Genomic DNA, 19,592 nt, shown 5'->3' with positions numbered 1-19,592 from the left:
GAGCCGACGGGCCGGGGGCGGCACCGGGGGGCGGGGACAGCCGGGCCCCGCCCCCATCGGCGCACGTGGCAGCGTCGCCCCGCCCGCGGAAGGGGGCGTGGCCCGGCGGCACCCCGCCCCTTCCCCGGCCGGCCTCGCGGTGCTGCAACCGTCCGCGGGGGGAAGGGCCGCCATGGACGAGGACCCGGAGCTGGAGCGGTGAGAGGCGGCGTTGGGGGCGGGCGGGCGCGGGCCTTGCTCCTGCTGGCGCGGGGCCCCGTCCTCTTCCCCTTCCCCTTCCCCGTGTGGCCCGCCGCGGACGCGGGGGCCTGCCGCAGCTCGGGGCCGGCGGCTCCGCGGCCTGTGCCGCCGGGCGAGTGAGGCCTTCTCCTGTCTGTTTGTGTCTTCCGCAGACCAGCGAGGCCTGCTGCGCGCGGGCGCGGCTGGGCGTGGAGGGCACGAGGGGAGGTGGAGGTTCCCTCAGGGGAGTGCGGAGCGGCCTGGCCGGCACAGGCTCGCGGGCCGCGTCTGCCCGAGGTTGCTCCTGTCGCCCTTGCAGCCTCCGGGCCGGGCCCCGCGCTCCCTGGTCCTGGTGCCCTTTGCTTTCCTCCCACAATTTGTCCAGGCCCTTTGTGAATGTGGCTGAACTGTCGGCTTCCCCCGCGTGTGAGGGCAGCAGGTTCCCACTTGCATGACTTGCTGTGTGAAAAGAAACTTGGTTTAATTGGTTTTGAACTCGCAACCTGCTAGCTTCATTCTGTGACTGTCTAGTTCCTGTCTCGGGAGAGTCGATGATCTGTCCCTGGTACTGTCTGTTCACCATTTACTGGTCTGTAAATCCTTCTCGTGCCCCCTGCTGCAACCAGCTCTTTTCTAAATTGAATAGGCCTAGGCTCTGTAGTCTCCCCCCTTGGGAGAGCCCCTCCATACGCTAACCATCCTTATTGCTCTTCTCTGGGCCATCTCTAGTTCTTCTGCCTCCGTTTTGAGGTGTGAAAACCAGAACTGGGCACTGCATTCAAGGTGTAGATGCACCACGGATTTATAAAGCGGCATAAGGACACTTTCTGTTTTGTTTACAATTCCCTTCTTAATAATCCCTCGCATTTTGTCTGCCTTCTTGATGGCACCAAGCTGATGTTTTTATCCAGCTGTCCACAATGAAAGGAAATGTTCTGCCCTGTCATCATGGTCTTTGCAGTAGAAAAATGGCTCTGTTATTTTTTGTAGTCAAAGAATGCGAACATAAGCGTTGGCATTTTCTGAGAGATTCTTTGCGTCTAAAAAGGTTGAGAGCTGCTGCTTCAGGTGTCCTGACCCTAAAAGTGAGTTCGCTGTAGGCAGCCCGCTTGTTATCTATCCTGCTGCATTCTGGAGAGCAGTGTATTGGAGAGGGCATTCAGGTTTTTAATGAGAAAAAGATATTGCTGAATTCTGAACTTGACTGTAGAAGTGACCTGTGTTACCTGGAGGGCTGTTTCACTCCACCTACCTGATCCTGATTCCCTGGCTTGGCTATGATTAGGCACCTATTGAATTCGGGATTTTCAAGAAAACCGCAAATTCAGTTGGTCCCCGTGAAAAAGCACAGGGACTGAGAAAAGGTACAAAATCAGCAGCAAGTTGGGCGGGGTGGGGGGGAGGGCGGTTGCAAAACCAGAAAAGGGCGGGAAGCCCTGGCATCCTGAAGCAGGGTGGGGGGGCAGGGGGAAATTTTTGCAGTGGAGTGTGGTGGGCTGCTGCCCCCTACATGCCTCTGATTGACTGAGGGGGCCCTGGAAGTCTTGGCAGTCCTGGAGACTAACAGATTGCCATCTATCAATTTTCAGGAGCAAGAGGACTTCCAGGGCCCCTTGGCCAATCAGAGGAATACGGGGTGGAGGGTGGCACTGCAGAAATGGCGCCTGGCCCTGTACTCAAACTGCAAAATCAGATAACAACTGCCACAAATTCAGTAGGTCCCTAGCTATTATCTACCCCCACTTTACTCTATCCATTCTCTGTCTTGTATCCTGTGAATAGTGAGGTAATTAGCCGTGTTAGTTTGAAGTCAGGCAGAAGACAAGGTAGATTTGCACTTCATAGACTAACTGTTCTAGTCTATAAGGTGCAAATCTACCCTGCCTTTTGTATTCAAATCACTCTCACTATTTTTACATAGACTGCTGTGTGCATGTCCTTTCACAGCACCTAATGAAGTATGCTCAAGCTTATGAAAGCTTATGCATCTCTGGTGTAATTAGCTCTACTCTGCCATCTACCTGACTTAACAGTAACATGTCTAAGTACAAGTACCTCTCTGTGATCTAGCAAAAATAACACAACCATCAAAGGTGAGAGAGGTATGCACAGGAGACTAGTCTTGGCAATATTATTCTTGAGGGGTCTATGAAGAAACATGTGTGCATTAAGAATACAGCGCAGAGAGAGATTTTTAGTCCGTTGAGGAAATGTACTCCTGTACAATGAATAAATAAAAATCAAACCTCCATACAGAATGAAGAAAAACGGGGAAAGGATGTCTTCTCTGTTCACTGTAAAATACTAGTGATGCATACTGATAGCTGTTCTAGCCAAGCTTTGGAAATCTAATTGATCATAATGCAGATTGAAAATAAGCTTCGGGTTTTTTAGTTCAAATAAAAAAAAAAAAGCCTAATACCCTGACTTTTTATTGATGGATGCGCTAATAGATAGTTAATGTCACCCTGTCATAGTGTTGTGGCAAAATTGACTGCAGTCATTTTATCAGAGAATAAAGTGACTGCTATTCTGCATTTGGTTGGGATGAGATATTCATTCTGCTTTACATATTGAATTATGGCACTTCCAAGAGAGTGCACTGAATATAAATGTATGTTTATTTGACTATCCAGTCATAATAGGTCTCTTACTTTTTGGTTTGGAAGCAGCCTGCATGCGCTTACCTCCTTGGTGAATCTTGTTGGCATTACACACTTTATTGTGAGATTGCCTGGGAAGAAAGACTACATAGTTTACAGCAAGTTATCAACACTACAGCTATGCAGAATATGATAGAATCATATCTGAGATGACAGTCTAATGATATTCCTGTTAACCGTCATAAAACAATTACAGCATGGTCCGGGGCAATGCAGGCTTCCTTCACTGCCCTGCAAGCACAACTTGCACTTGAAGGCCTTCGTGATTCCACTATAGAAAATAACTTGTTGCTCCTACCATCTGCCTCCAATAGATACAGTAATATAGGCGGGAGAAAGTTAACAGTGTTGTGGTGATAGCTCTGAGAGGGTAATTGCAACCAAGAGAATTTATTGATCCATTGAGCTTTATAGTTCTTCAGTAAGACTTTTCTCTGTCGTGATTTTGAAAAAAATAGGTTTGAAATGTCAAACTATACATATGGATAAAAAATGCATTATGGTAATATAAAAACCTTAATAGTCTGAGTTTGGGATGGCTGTACTATTTAGCAGTAGTGGATACAAGTTGCATCATCCTGAGTTTTGTTTTGTATACCACATATGTTATAGAAAAGCTGTTCTAGGAATGTTTTGAAAGAGTATTTTAAATATTTTCTACCTTTGAAGCCAGGTGTCTTAGAGTCCAACTGCACAAATTTCTAAAATGACTTAATGTGTTTCTTCAATATCTTTAAATATTAACTTAAGTCTGTGATACGCACTTCTCTTGGGTCTAGGGTAAATGATGAATCCTGTTGGGAAACTGGAAATCTCAGTGTGAGGAGAAGGAAGGGAGGGAGCAAAGAGTTCTGATTGTTTGTCCACAGGCAGTTAAGTTTTCAGTCTGGTGTTTTGATGAGAAAACTTAGTTGTTCCAATTTTCTGGTTGTGATCTCATTCTTTCAAGCAAATTAAATTGAAATAGTGTCGCTGCTGTGGTCACCTAAGGATAGTTTTCTACATTCTGCTTGTTCTGTTCTGTTCTATTGTGCCAGGTTTTATCTTTTTTTATTTTCCTGTTGTTCTGTCTGATTCTCAGTTGGTCTCATTATTTTGCTCATTTTAACATAAATTAAAGTTCCACTGTCACCACTAAAGCTGGATGCTGAATTGTACACTTCCTGTTATGAGACTGTTGTGCACATTTAAAGCAATAAAAGCTGGAAAGACAACAGTCGGTGCCCCAGGTAGTAACTAACTCAGATTTCCCATTCACCTCTGCTACTATCTGTAGCAAAGATCCGGTGAATTTCCCCATCCTTTTCCCCTAGTAAATCTTTTTTGCTGAAAATTACAGCCTGGCATTTCTCCAATAACATTTGGCTATTAATTGCATAGGAGAAAATCAAGAATATAAATCTGAAACCTTTCACATCCTTGTTAAGATACTAGCCCAAATTCAAATATAATGTAATGCATATAGTTTCATAGTTGGTAGGGTCAGAAGGGACCTGAGCAGATCATCAAGTCTGACCCCCTGCCACGGCAGGAAGAAGTACTGGGGTCAAACGACCCCAGCAAGGTGTTCATCTAACCTCCTCTTAAAGACCCCCAGGGTAGGAGCCAGCACCACTTCGCTTGGAAGTTGGTTCCAGGTCCTAGCCACCCTGACTGTGAAGTAGCGCCTCCTGATGTCTAGTCTGAATCTACCCTCTGCCAGCTTGTGACCGTTATTTCTAATGCAGGGGTGGGCAAAATGGTCTGGCGGGCTGGATGCTGCCCACCAGGCCATTCTATCTGGCTGTGGGTCCCCTAAAAAATTTAGAAAATCAATATTTATCTGCCCCTGGCTGTGGCCCTCAATGGCTTACCAAAACTCAGTAAGCGGCCCTCTGCCCGAAATAATTGCTCGCCCCTGATGAATAATGCAAGTTTAAGTTATGTTCCAAGGGATCTTGAGTAGATGGTTATAAAGCAAATAATATGAGGTGCCATTTATGGGGAATGTAAGCAGGACGGTCTTATAATAACAAAATAGCAAATATATGATCTGGGAGTACTGTCACTTACTAGAATGGTCTTCCAAGCCTAATTTGGAGACTCCACTATTGGGAAATTGCTTGGTGTCCTAAGGAATTAAGGCCCTTATTTGGAATAAACACTTTATTTGATTGTAAAAACAATAGAGTTTTGAGAATGGAGTCTAACTTGCAATGTACATGTTTAATTTAAATTAATAATTCTTTAAGGTATAAAAATCATATGTCAGAGTAGAAGCATAGTTTAGTCATTAAAACCAATGGGGAAAAAAGCCCTTAATATTGTCCTAGAAATCACAGAATCACTCTGTAGGTAACCTTGCCAATGTTACATACCAAGTCACCTTATATAGAGATGATGAATTTTTGGATGGTCAAAATTTGAGCATGGCCATAGGTGTGAAGTCCCTATTAATCAGACTGCAGGTGGAATTAGTATGTGATATGTTTTTTTAACGATCTTTTAAAATGGGGGCTCTTTGTCACAGCCCCCAAACCCTGGCTATTCAGACATGATAGAAATCTAAATCAAACAAAAGGCAAGGATTCTTGGTATTATGTTCTACTGGAACATCTATGTAGTGGTCCAGTAAAAGATAACAACAAAATATCCTTGCCCCTCATATTTCCTGGACTATCGCAACTGCAGCATCACTCCAACCCTACTTTACTTCCATAAGATTCTTGTGTGGTGGTGTGCATGGGTTTGTTTGTTTTTTAATCCTGATTCAGGCTCCATTTTTTACATTTGTTTTCATCAGTTTCCATATAAATGTCTTTAATTTCATATTATATCCTGATTTTTCTTGTTAATATTTTTGATTTTCAGGTATCTATTTTTTCCTGCTGACTCCAGAACTGACAGTTTTAAGACTACTCAGTACATGACCAGATTGTCAAATCAGATGTCAAAATTCTTGGATGTGTTCAAAACAACTGTCTTCATTTCCAGTTGCCCTCATGTAACCATAGAATCTGTAGCCCTATCATCTTGAGTTCTGCTCTGGCTAAAAAATACAGGCTAGATCTTGGTCAGTATTTGAATTCATCTAGAGTGCAGGTGGGAAGTGGTTTGGGTGATCCAATGATGAAAATATTTCTGCAAATATCAAGCTAATACTACAGTTGATGCTGGAGAACATAGCATCTCAGCAGCAGAGTTTTTCAGAAGACAAATTGTTCTGATCATATCTGATCATTGTTCCTTTGTTCCTGGATGAAACATCTCATTGTGCAGGATACTGCACTCATTGTTTTGTTTGTTTGCTTGTTTGTTTGTTTGTTTTTGTTTTTTCAAAAATCTGACTAGGGCATTTCACCCTGTCCAGCTGCATTGCAGCCATGGAACAATTCCTGTGTGTTGTTACTCAATTCACTTTAAGACCCTCTCTGATGAAAGATGATATTATAGGAGCCAGCAGCAACACCTGTAATTAGTAACCTAATTGCTTCCCTTCCCAGTTTCCAGTTGCTTAACAGTTTGCCAAACACATTCAGACTAATTTTTTGTGCGTGCCAAGCTTAATATTTTAGGAAGTTTTGCTTGACTTCATAGCATCAACATGCTTTTAGCAATCTATTTTGCATCATATAAATGGAAGTTTGAGAGGTTCTTTATATGATACATTTACTTGATGATAATGAAGAATACAGAGCCCCTGTCATTCACAAATATAATTAGACTCCAGACTATTCTTTCTTGTAAAGATAAAAATATGTTTTCTTGTAACTTGCTTTCATTGCAGGGTTTTTTGTTTTTTTGGGTGGGTTTCTTTTGGGGGGGGGGGATTCTCTGCTTGTTCTGAAGCATGGCCACAGCAGGTTTGGAAAGCCACTTGCTACTCAAGGTATAAGTGACACCAGAACTACTGGGTGGTTGTCTCAGTGTAGTTTTCCTTTGAGACTGAATTGAGCATCAGATCTGCTGATTATATGTGCTTTCGCCCTTTTGTGTAGAGGCCTTGACCGTTATACTCTAGCCAATTCCTTTTTCTCATATTCTGCTGTTGCTCTTCCAATCCTAGAATTTAGCAGTTGCAAGAGAGCTTGTTTTGTACTCAAGCTATAAAAGCAAAGACAACTAAGAGTGCTAAGTCCCAAGTGTCTTTTAAAAGCACATGTAAAAACCTTGTTTGCATAGTTGTAAAGCTTTTGTCTGATTTGTTTAGGGAGTATATGTTTAGTGTGTGGAAAAACAATAAGCAGACATTCCTAAGTGTTTTCCTTTCGTTTTTATGCTACTCTTGTGCAATTGGCTTTTCCTAATCCTTGCAAATTAGGACAGCTTTTTAAAGGTGTGCAATACAGGTTGATATATTACAAAAGGATACAAGGATGTGGTGAAATGCGAGAATGAGAGAGAGAAGAATCCCTACTTGTAACAAATCTGATTTACAGTGGCTGCATCTACACAAGACGCTGACTGTGCAGTTGCTACTGCACAGTCATTTAGTACTTGTATAAACAAAGTACTAAATGATTGCATGGTAATCAGAGTTACTGTGCAGTTGTGCCAAGAAACGGCTCTTTTGTGACGCTGACTAATGCACAGTAGTGTCACATCATGCTTCCTGACATGTGACGCTACTGTGCAGTATTTGTGGCTTACTATGCAGTCAGTGTCTTGTGTAGAGGCAACCAATATAACTTATAGATATAAACGAGAATGTTCTGATGTCACGTATTTTACAGTTTCCACATAACGTGAAGGGGTGAGGAGGGAGCTCCTCATGCCTCACAAGTCTGGAAGATTGCCAGTGGCAGAGTAGTGGCAGTGTTAATTGTTGCAGTTTGCAGAAGGCATAAAAATTGCCATTTGCTGGGTCAGAGCATCGGCCCATCTTGCCCAGTATCCTGTCACACAAGGGTCCCTCCTTGTTGCACTTGTTTTGAACCTTTGACCTTCACTCCTGTCTCTAATTTATTTTTTATTTGTCCCAAGCAACCAATGATAAATCCTTGGTGCCCCCCCCCAATCAAGGGGGGTGTATAGCTCTATTTGGTGGGCTTTGGCCTACATTCTGGAATGGCATATCAGAAGGTCTGTGTCACGGGGGCAGAGAGTAGATGATGAAAGGGAGAGTGAACAGGGTATGACCAGATTTTTTTCCCCACTGTTCCTCTCTCACTCTCAGCCTCCAGCATTTAAGGTCAAAGAAGTTCTAATTCAGAGGCTGTATCCACAGCTCCCCTGCTCGATAGCTACTGGCTTAAAGGGCTGCACTCTGAGCCTACACTGGATCTGGCACTCCTCTGGTTTTCAGGGCTGGAAGGTTGAGCACCCCTGGGATAGACAAATGTTTGGATAGTTTTGATCCTGCCTTGAGCCATAGGGCTAAACTAGATGACTTCCTGAAGTCCCTTCCATTCCAGCGTTTCTTGGAGTCTGTGGTTCTACATGCAACCTAAGCCTGAAAAATGAACCTTTTTTCTCCCAGGTTACCAGTCTGACATATATCACAATAAGCTTTGTGGTAGGAATTGTTTTCCATAGTGTACTGTTCAGTCCAAGAGAACGCAGTGATAAAAAATTAAATACTAGTGACTGAATCTGAAGACCTTATTAGTCTAAGTACATGAGGGATGTGCATCAGGATTTGTGGAAATGGCTGTTCACCAGAGCACCCCAAGAGATGACAAGGTCCAACAGTCACAAACTCCTACAAGGCCCTTTTAGGCTGGACATAAGGAAAAACTTCTTTACTGTTTGAGCCCCTAGCACCTGGAACAGACTCCCCCCAGCAGTGGTGCAAGCATCTACTTTGGACTCTTCTAAGAAACATTTGGATGCTTATCTTGCTGGGATTCTTTGACCCTAGCTGACTTCCTGTCCCTTGGGCAGGGGGCTGGGCCCAGTGATCTTACAAGGTCCCTTCCAGGCCTAATGTCTGTGAAATCTATGAGAACATTGCTTGGTGGAAATGAGTCTGTGGTGAAATGGTTCAGTGATTACTATATCAGAGGGCATAGCAAAATCCTGAATCTTAAGGAAAATAAACTTTCTTGGTGCTCTTTAAACCAGGACGTAACTGATTAATGTAATTTATTCTAACAGACTCTGTTTAGCAGCAAGATCCAACTTTTTCTATCACTAAAAAAAACAAGTAAAGAAGGTATCCTGAGTATAGAGAGCAAAGGTTATGTATGTTGAAAAATCCTGATAAAACAAACTGAGAAAAGGAAGACGAGCTTAGCAGATGAAAATCTATAGAGGAACAAATTTGTTTTTTTTTATAAATAGTCTAAAGGGAAATAGTAAAGACTTACTGTAGGCCCCTGAGGCCCCTGGGAGACATTACATTTAAGACATGATTAACCTGTTAATCTCGCTATAAATGGTAACCCTACCACACATTCAAGGAATTAATAGCATAACAAAACAGGAAACTAGCCACAAAAATATTCCACAAAACGTATAATATTTTTGTGGCTGGTTTTCATTGCATCTTAAATTGAATCTGTGTCAGGTAGCCCTGCCATGCAGCTTAATGGTAGTTGCATGGCAGGGCGTGGTGGCAGCTGCTCCATGTTAGCAGGCATATCAGTTAGGCCAAGATGTTGGGTTGTGGAGAGCTGTGAGGCTACCTGTGACCTAGCATAGTGCTTGACTGACTTTGCAGATCCCACGGGAGCTAAAGAGCAAAGCAGTTGACATCCCAGCCACAGGGACCTTGGGATGAGGAACCTCCTCCTAATTCCAGGATCCTGGCACACTGGGACCTTAAAAAAGCTGGGTTGATCACATGTTTTGCTAACATCCCAGGGCTTGAGGCTCTGTGTCCCACGGCTAGGGTGGACAATCAGCTGACCCAGCTTTCAACTTGCTAGTGCAGGAGAAGCCCAAGATCCTAATGGTGCAGTTGGCATCCAATCCCTGATCCCAGAATTGTGCATCCTGCTGTGCAAATGTGGCACGGAAGGAAATGCAGTTATTAGGACTGACTATCATAGGGGCAAGCAATTTATTTCAGGTGGAGGGCTGCTTACTGAGTTTTGGCAAGCTGCCAAGGGCTGCATGGGTAGCCCTGCCCCTTGACAGGTGCCTTGCCCCCTCGTTGCTATCTTGTGACTGGTAATCCCACCCCCTAACCTCTGCCATGAGAAGTCCCTCCTCTTGCCCCTGGAAGTACACCTTTCAGCAAGGGGTTTTGCTATCTTGGAACCAGAAAATATCAAATTATATTCTAAAAATTGAACATCTACAACATTAATTAATTTGATTTCAAAAAAATATTTTTGTCCTGATTTACATATATTTGTGTAGTGTACATAGAGGTGTTTATATATAATATCTTAAAATGAAGTCTTATTCTTGTATGTTGTGGGGGGCTGTGGGTTTGTGGGCATGTGGAGTGAGGGGGAGGGTGAACCCCACACACCCCACCATACATGTGCACCCACACACCCCCGTACTGCCATATGCATAGACTCCTACACCCATGCTCCCTCACACACACCAGCCACCCTCCCCACCATACACAGCCTGCTACAAACCCCACACCCCACGTATCCACACACGCACGCGCGCATGCTCCCTCACCCCACAACCGCACCCTCCACACCTATCCACCCCCTGCAGACACACCTGCACCCTCCCTGTACATAACTGGCTCACACCCCAGAATAGTAAGGCAGTCCTCTGTAAGGAGCAAACTTGTTAAGCTTATACTAGATTAATGGTTTTCAAACTGGAGTATGCATATAGCTAGGATATGCATCAATCTTTGTGGCTGCACAAGAGGAAGGACTAGAAAAGGGTGGGGGAAAAATATACATTGAGGAAAGGGAAGAAAAAAGGAAAACACGAAGAGCTCTTAGGTTGTTGCAGTGATTGCAGATGAGTTATAGTGACATATTTACTGTCTGTAACATAATCATAGAGGTATACCATGGTATGACAGACTTAGGAAAGGTGTATCCAAAATACACCCAAAAATGTTGGAAAGCACTGTACTTGACTGATCTATAATAGAAGATGGGAGAGTGGCTTGTATCACCCATATATTATTTTCCTACTAATGGGAACAGTTACCTTATTGTAACCTATGACTAAAATTAACTGAACTAAAGTTATCTTGACTTAATAATAGCAAATCTAATTTGAAATGACATAAATTATAATTGATAACTTCCACATACTAATCTTGCTTGCAGAACAAGGACAGAGCTATGATGTGAGAAATCCTTAAATAGTTTATCCTTAGCCTGGTCACTCTTGTTCTAGGACCTATGTATCTAAACTGAAATCAAACAGTTATTTGGAGATACAACAGGTCACAGTTGTATCAGTGAGCTTTTTCTTCCACTGTTGCACTACAGTTGATGCAGTTTAACTACTAGTAGCAAAAAGATAGAAGTCCTAGAGCAGTGGTTTCCAACCTTTTTTTCATTTTGACAAACTAAGTGAAGTCATCTGGAATGAGGAATTATGGGAAATGTATGCAGAGAAGACCTAGAATTTCTTTAAAACTAGTGTTGGCAAGTCCTATGCCATACTCCTGCCAGCACAGTCAGTTTGCCACTACTTCTTTTAAGAGCTCATTCAGTTCCTGTGAGGGCTGGTGTGCAGCACCATGGACAGATACAGATGCAGCCAAGGCTTTGGTCATATTACCTCCAGTTCACCAACGAGTCTGGTCTAGGCATGTCCACAGTGGGAGAGCCAGTGCAGGAAGTGTGCCTGACTATCCAGTTGTTGTTGGCATGATCATCCACCTGCCTCATCAACCTGCAAGAGGTCAGTGATAGGTGAAAGCTCTGACTTTGGCTTCACTTCAGGAGGGGCACCTACAAGGACTCTCTTCTCTTTTCTTGGGTGCATACCCCTTTTTAAGTTTTTATGTTACAGACAACTTACACCAGCCACTCTCTGCACCATGCACACATGGAACTCCTGGCCATGTTTCTACCCTGTAGGAGTCTGATGTTGCCTCCATTTCTGGAGAGGTGCTGAAGAGTCTCCCCTTTGCCACTTGTAAAACCCAGTACCCAACTTTTAAGGGATCCAGACACAACTTTAACTACACACAGGTTTCTGCTCAGTGCCCTTCCTCCAGCCTGGCTTATAGATAACACCAGAGATGCTGACCTGATGGGAATAGCTCTTTTTTGCATAGCAGGAGGGCCTAGGAGGTGGAGTCCTGTGCTGTTCTTTCAGTCTATAACCAGTTCCAGCTCCCTGGGGCAGTAGAATTTGGGGTGCCAGACAAACTCCCTGCAGCCATGGAAAGAGGGGGGAGCAAGAAACGAAGCATCCTAAGATACTGAAGGACCAACGCATGCTGATCCATGTAAATATGGTGCTCTGTATAACTGGAAATGGGATCTGTACTTTTCAGTTTAATGTTCCAGAGCAACCTTGCTGTCTGCTCTGGAAATTGAACCAAGAATTTTAAATAAACGTGTTTATGTTTCTTTAATGACTGGTGGCTTTTAATAGGAATGATGTAAAATATATGTTTTGTACAGCTGCTTATCTTCATGCTTTTATTTCTTTTTCCCCCCACCTTATTAGGTAGAAATTTGGACTATGACTATAGTCCAAATGTCATAATACATTCAGTTGCCCATCCTCCACGTGAAGTGCTTGGTTAAACAAATGATTGGTTTTGGTACTTATCAGGTGAACCAACTTTTCTAAATTTCCAGGTGTTCTGTTTTGTATCTTAATGTTCAAGTTTAATATATTTTCCTCTCTTCATGTCTAGGAAGGCAGTAGAAGAGCTTCTTAAAGAGGCAAAACGTGGGAGAACTAGAGCTGAAACAATGGGAGCTATGGGTTGGTAAGTTATGATGCAAATGAAATACAAAGCCTATTTTACCTTTTAAATACTGGTATTATTGGAAGGAAAAAATAGACACCAAACCCTGTGTAAACAAATTAAATGATAAAAAATTATATATAAAGCAGGGTAACGTTTTCACTTCTAATGTTTGATTTAATAGCATCACATTAAAATATATCTTATTCATTAACTGGAGGTGCAAAATCTTTCTTTAATTTGTATCTTCATAACTGAAATTAAAGTTCTGACTGAAGATTGCTGTACCAAGCACTGAATTGATGATATTCCCAGCTGGAGAATTGGTGTTGTTTGTTTTACGCACAGGTTTTTGTCAAAACGGCCAATATATGAAATTTCAATCAAGAAACTTAGATATATATGATATGTATCCTTGTGTATAAGATAGCTTATTTGTGGATTTATAAAATATATTCATTTTTGGCTCTGGGGAGCATGCATAATTATTTTTTAAAAACCTTTGAACCACATTGCCTGTATGGTGTAAACATGGAGGGATGTGCATTTGTACTTGCCGCATATCTTGCTAAAAGCTTTTAGTAGCATTCCTGGAACTATTTCTATATTTTTCTTCAGTCTATCAGACCATGTTGTTTAGTTGTGAGTAAATGTAAAGGTTTGCTATTTACAGGCCATTGAGGCCCATTGGTGGCAGGGCTTCTCTGCGTCTTTAACGTTGGCATGAGGAGGAGGTGTTGTATTCAACACACGCTCCAGCCACCCTTACCCATGTGGAGCTCCTGCTACTAATTGGATAGGAGGCTGGGTGGGCTTCAGGGGTCATGCTAAAAGTGGAAATGATGAGTAGAAGCCCACCACTCACCTGGGATCAAGCCCAGCTCCTTCCAGTCCATTGTCAGTTGCCCATTGCACTGACCTATGCAGATCCTCTAGTTATAAATACAGCTCTGTTATTCTGTTTTCCTCTGAAGCAAGGCAGGAAAAAAATTAACTAGTTCACTTAATGCCTCTTTACAACAAGCAAAAAGCTCTTTCTAAGCAAGAACGTCACGACTTTAAAAATCTGGTGTTTTGGAATTTTCTAGTACTAGAAGCCAGTTTCTGTGTAAAAATTATTTCTCCTGGTGGTATAAAGCAGGGATGTCAAAAATATGAACCATGGGTTGGATCTGCCTTGAGGAGCCATTTTAGCCAGTCCACGGGGCTCCTGGAGGGACTGGAAATTCAAGGGCGGAGTGAGTGGGGATGGTACCTGCGACTGAATTTCCAGGTGCAGAGCCCCATTGGGAATGTGTTGTCAGTGGAAGGGTGAGCAACAACTGTGTTAACCCCTGTGCTGCCACTGTTTGCCCTATCACTTGGTCTGGATCTGGCCTATGAAGAGACCCATAATCTGAGTCCAGGCTGCAAAGAACACAGGATGTTGGTCAAGTTTGACGCCCCTCGTATAAATCTTCCAACCTTCATTTTTTAAGTTTATGAGGTTATAGGACACTATTTAACAGTCACTGTTCAAGACTGAAGATTGACTTTAAACTCCCAGTGCTGTTTTGGCTGGTGTGAGAAGTTCTTGTTTTGAGGGAGATGATAAAACTACTTGAAGCAGGAGTTTGGAGTGTTGAAAAGGACTTTGCACTTGTCCATCTCACCAGCAGTCAGCAGTTTAATAAATCTGGGCTTGGGCTCCATAAACCAGTGATTCTCAACCTTTTTTGTACCAGGACCCATTTGTAAACATCAGTGGCTAGTCCTGACCCTGTACCCTTCACTTCCAACCCACTGCCCCCATCCCTGAGGCCCCAGTCTCCCAGTGTGTGGGGCAGGAGGGATGTGTGAGGTATGGGTGGCCCCAAGCAGCCCGTTGCAAGCTGGAACTCTGACAGCCTGCAGAGGAAAAACCATGGCTTCCCACATTTTTTTCCTTTAAAGGAGAATCCATTTTTAAAGTTTGTTGATACATTTTTTAAGTTTGTTTGTGGCCCTTTCATATATTCTTGTGATCCATGGGTTGAGAAACTGCCATAGACCAAAAAGCCACGTTGAAGCACATGAGCTATATAGAAGCTGGGTGAACCGGGTCAAACTGATGCGATTCCTCTTCTGGACATGCACTGTGCTCAGCATGGGTGTGCACCAAGCTGAAAGTAAAGCACCGTTTTGTTTTGTTTTGTTTTGTGTTTTGTTTTGTTTCGTTTTGTTTTTCCCTAAGTCTGTAAGCACCCAAGAAGTCTGGTTAAACTTATCCAACTCTCTCAACTGTTGGGTCAGGACAGAAGCATGGATTACTGAGAGTAAATGCGTACAGTGCTGTATTACGTGTTTTAACATATTTTATGTCCCCAACATATTTGTCAACATGTTCCCTAACTGAGGGCTCTTGAAATGAAAGCACTATCTCATTGGAAAACAGATAATCCCATCTTTTCAGTCACTTAGCATTAAATGTGTAAATCTTATGGTCTTCATTTATGGAACCACTGTTTAGGGGTTTTATACTCTTTTCTATTTCATCTGAATGCAGCCCGCTTAAACGATTGGTATTGACCTGCAGAGGGATGCAAAAATAATTATTTTTCTAAGAGTAGGGTAACAGTGATCTTGTAGCCATGGTGATCCAGAAGTTATTCAAGAGGCAAGGATTTCTTAGGGTGAGAACCTTACTGGACCAACTGTGGTCGCAGTCAGTCTAATAAGATCTCACCCTAAAGAAATTATCCCCCTTGTATTATTCCTGGACCATCACAGCTACAACATCACTCTTATACTACTATACCATAACATGAAAGATACTAGAATCCATTGCTTACAGTGGAAAATTCACAACCTAAAAAGAGACAGTTGATCCTGTAAAAGATATCACCCTAAGAGATTCTTGCCCCTCATAATTTTCTAAGAAAATTTTAAAATTCTAAAGTTTGCTATTCTGAGAACCCACATTAAAATAAACATGATGGTCTGACTGCCTTATTGGCAGGATAGAGATGCACCCTTCTACAGTAACAAAATTCCTCTGAGGCTCAATACATGAGTAACTGTCCATAGCTCTTGCAAATCCAATCAGTATGCCACCACATACTATCATCTGCTCTAGATCTTTGGCAGTTATTTTTTCAGCTGAAAGTTTGCATTGTCCTCCCAAGCAAATTGGTAGAGCAAGGAACCCAAATTATTTTAAGACAGAACTAACTAAGTTTTTGGAAGGGATGTTTTACTAGGACAGGTAGTTTTAGCTTAAGAGTCATGTGTTCCAGTGCTCAGGTTGGGGTATAAAGACAGCTCTTTCTGTATGGAAGGTGTCTGGTAGTCCTGTGACTTACAGGCTATGGTTACAGTTGGAACCAGGAAGGATTTTTTTTCCCCCTTGTGAGTGCTGTTAGCTGCTGGTTTTTATTTCCTGTTTCTTTGAGGTATTGGGACATAGACACACAAGGTTGGGTGGTTTTCAGTGGGTACAGTTATGTTCTTGCTAGTTAAAAAACACAGAGGTTCCTAGCTAGAAGATCTTGCTCATTTGGTCAGGGTTACACCGATCACCAAATTTAGGGTTAGAAATAAATTTTTCTCTAGGTCAAGCTGGCACAGACTGCAGGGGGTTTTTACCTTTTAACAGCATGAAGTATGGACCTTTTCCTAGGATCCCCTGAGCATATATTAATCTGCATAAGAGCAGGGGTGCTGGACCTAATGCTCTTTTGAGGTCCCTTCCAGTCCCTAACTTCTATGGATTTATGAACCCCTTCCCTGTTTATGCACTGGCAGGACATTGGTAGTGCTCTTTTCTTCCTTGCTTTTACGTATGGCATGTTAGGGTATTCTTGATGTGTCACAGACTGTGGCTTGTCATTGTAAAAGGTAGTTAACCATGTTAGTCTGAAATCAGGTGGAAGGCAGGATAGAGATGCATCTTATAGACATACTGAATCAGAGGTGCACAAGCTTTCATGAATAAGTGCTCATTGTCATTGTGAGTGAGAGTTTGAAATGGTGATTTGAGAGATTCCTAGAATTAATGATTGACTGCAAACACAGAGAACTGGACTCTAGTCCAGGAGGACGCTTCCTGCTCCATGTTTCTTTTATGCTCTAAAGCTATAAAATAATTTGAATAGCAGCCATGATAGTCCAGGGAATATGCAAGAAGCAAGTTGTGTTTGGGCCAGTAAAAGATATTGCTAAAAAAACTGTGCTGCTTAAATTATTTTGGCAGCTTCTATTGGGCTGCAGCTTGATACCTGTTTAGCAATAACTGTGCAAATTCCTTTAGGATAAATGAATAATGAACCAAAACTAATGGAGGATGCCAAACGAGCAGTGTAATTATATGGTTAAAATTCACCTACTAAGCTGGGGTTTAATGGTCAAAATTTTGCAGAAGTAGCTGATGTAGCTTTTACATTTGTGCAAAAGACACTGCCTCCAGCACCATTTGGTCCCTGGCATGTCATTCATTGACTCAGTACTTGGAGGGTAGAGTTCCACCTACTGAATCAGCACTTCTGCCTTTTAGAGAAATTCTTTGAAAGTTGACCACCTGCACATAAACCCAATGCAAACAAATAAAAATGTCAGTGCACTCACTAGAGTAAACAATCTCCAGATGTTATTTCCTCTCTAAACAGAGAAAAAAGGACTAAATCAGATTCTAAACAAGTCTTGGATTTATTTTGTTAATAGATAACACAGGTAGGGAATAAAGATTTTTTGAGATTTTATTCCTAGTGGGAAAAGTTAAATGAGTATAAAATATTTGGTTACCAGAAAGAACTGATTGTGCTAGAGTATGATATAGATTGCTGCATAAAAAGCAAGAGAGGGAAAAACCCAGGAAAAGACAAATGAGGGAAGTGAAAAAACGGGATGAGTCTCTTCTCAATTTAAATAAAATCTTGTAGGCTGGGAATAAAAAATTTAAATGCGAGTTGGAAAATGCCTGTGTGTGTTATTACTATAAGTACTTGGTGTTCCTGAGGCAAAATGTTTATTTAATGAGCTGAACATTTTAAAAAATAAAGGACAACTCCAACTACAATGAGACAAGATCATGCAGCCTTTTGTCAACAGAAGTGGAATATTTATAACTATTCAAGAATCAGCTATTTAGAAATTTGTCAGTGCGTAAATTATTAAAATGATCTATGCAGTTATAGAGGACTCCAACATGGGCCACTCCAAATCTGCTTTTTCCCCCCTACTAAAATAACACAGCTGTTTTGTTTCTAATCTTAAGACTAAGACAAAAGGGAATGGGAACATCTGAATGTCTTTTTCTGTACTCAGAGTTTACACTAGGTGGCATGCAAGGAAAGCCAAAATCATAAACTTGTGTCCCTCTTAAAATAGTTTGGGTTTTCCTTTTACACTGTTATGTAAGTACCAGGGTATTTCATCTGGTCTTACACTTACTTTTCAATTTTTTTTCTCAGGTTGAAATGCCCTCTTGCTGCTACAAACAAAAGATTTCTCATTAATACTATTAAGAACACATTACCCACCCAAAAAGAACCAGACCAAGAATGTGAGCATAAGGAAGTTGATAAAGAACCCGAGCCAAGCAAAAGCAGGAAGGAAGAAAAACCAAAGAAACACATAATTCATCCCTACAAACCCAGCTTTCAGGCTAGAAGAAGAGGCAGCTATTCTCCTTCCAGCCATCGACACACGCACCGGCACACAAAGGAGAAGTACGAAAAGAGATCGAGCAAACGATAAGAAAGGTGAATACATTCTGTTACAAGCTAAAAATATCATTAATCTTTGGGCTGTGAAGATGCGTCAGTCCTCAAAAAGAAGACATCGTTCAACATAGATTTCCTAACTGGCAGTTGCTTTTGTGAGATATAACCTGAGAGTAGTTTTATAAGACTCTCTTTGGGATCTTTAAGAGAAAGTAAAGAACAACATTTGACTAGTGTAAAACGACTTCCCCCCCCTCCCCTTTTTTTTTTCTCGAACTGTTCTGAATGGATTGCACAAGTGGATATGATTCACTGCTTTGTATGATTCTTTTAGACAGCTTACCATTTTGGAGATTAATTTAAGCAAATACCTATATACATGTAAATTTGACAAAATTACTTTGTTGCTAAACTCAATAAAGAAACATGGTTTATTTATGTTCATTTTGTAGGATAGAGCAGATCTAAAGAAGGAAAAGTTGGAACACTCAGTCACCCCCAAATGCAGTTTCTATAGTTTGAGAGATCTTGGTATCCCTACAGTGAGAGAACTTATGCCTTCTTTTGACATTTTATTAAGAAAAAGCTTAAAATAGGCAGCAGTGACTTTACAATCCACAAGAAAATGACCTGGAATATAGAATTTATTCCTGTGTTCCTGTTCATTCCATAGATTGATCAGAGATAACAACAAACATTAGTACTAATAAGCCATAAATGCAATAATTGTTTCTATCTATGCTTCCCCTGTCAGAGGAAGTAGTTCGCATAAAATAATATCACGGTGCTTTGAAAACAAACCTCAGCAGTTAAAATTACCGTGCATCTATCCAGTGGTATGACTTTTACAAGTAGACAAATAATACAGGAAATGCAGAAGAAATATTCAAAAAATGTTGTTTTTCATCCACTTTCAAAGCCTGTGAGACAGTTTTGTAGTGGTACAATTTCTAACACTTGTGATGTTGAGTATCAATAAATAGTTACACCAGCCTACTGTATGTTCAGACAGTGTTATGATGACCTATTTTGTGAAAAGCCTTGGGAATTTTAATAGTCTCAGACATAAATATTTGAACATATGGTTTAGCTTTTTAAGTTTTCAAGTGTGTTGCGAATAAATCTGAAATGTCTTAAATGAAAATGTTTCATGGACTTTCTTGAAGCTTCATGAGAATTAGCATTTTCGTTTGGGGCAGGGAATTCATAGTATCCTGCACCATTGAAAGAGAAGTGGTTCTGAGATATGTT

The 19,592-nt window shown here is 41.7% G+C and overlaps 1 protein-coding gene across 2 annotated transcripts; it reads left to right on the top strand.

The window, feature by feature from the left end:
- The first annotated feature begins 90 nt into the window (after positions 1 to 90).
- Positions 91 to 19,485, top strand: LOC106737788 (uncharacterized). Of its 2 annotated transcripts, none has more exons than XM_014595932.3 (3): positions 91 to 198; positions 12,610 to 12,684; positions 18,090 to 19,485. In XM_014595932.3, exons 1-3 carry the CDS (start codon positions 173 to 175, stop codon positions 18,373 to 18,375), a joined length of 387 nt encoding a protein of 128 aa, XP_014451418.1. In that variant the 5' UTR covers positions 91 to 172; the 3' UTR covers positions 18,376 to 19,485. The 2 variants fall into 2 exon arrangements, with proteins under 2 accessions (XP_014451418.1, XP_014451419.1); XM_014595933.3 differs by having other exon boundaries at positions 99 to 198; positions 12,614 to 12,684.
- Positions 19,486 to 19,592: the final 107 nt, after the last annotated feature.

The sequence above is a fragment of the Alligator mississippiensis genome, chromosome 1 (genome assembly GCF_030867095.1).
Source record: "Alligator mississippiensis isolate rAllMis1 chromosome 1, rAllMis1, whole genome shotgun sequence".
NCBI classification, from domain to species: Eukaryota; Metazoa; Chordata; order Crocodylia; family Alligatoridae; genus Alligator; species Alligator mississippiensis.
Note: the sequence above shows the minus strand (reverse complement) of the source record. Positions and strands in the feature narration are given on the sequence as shown.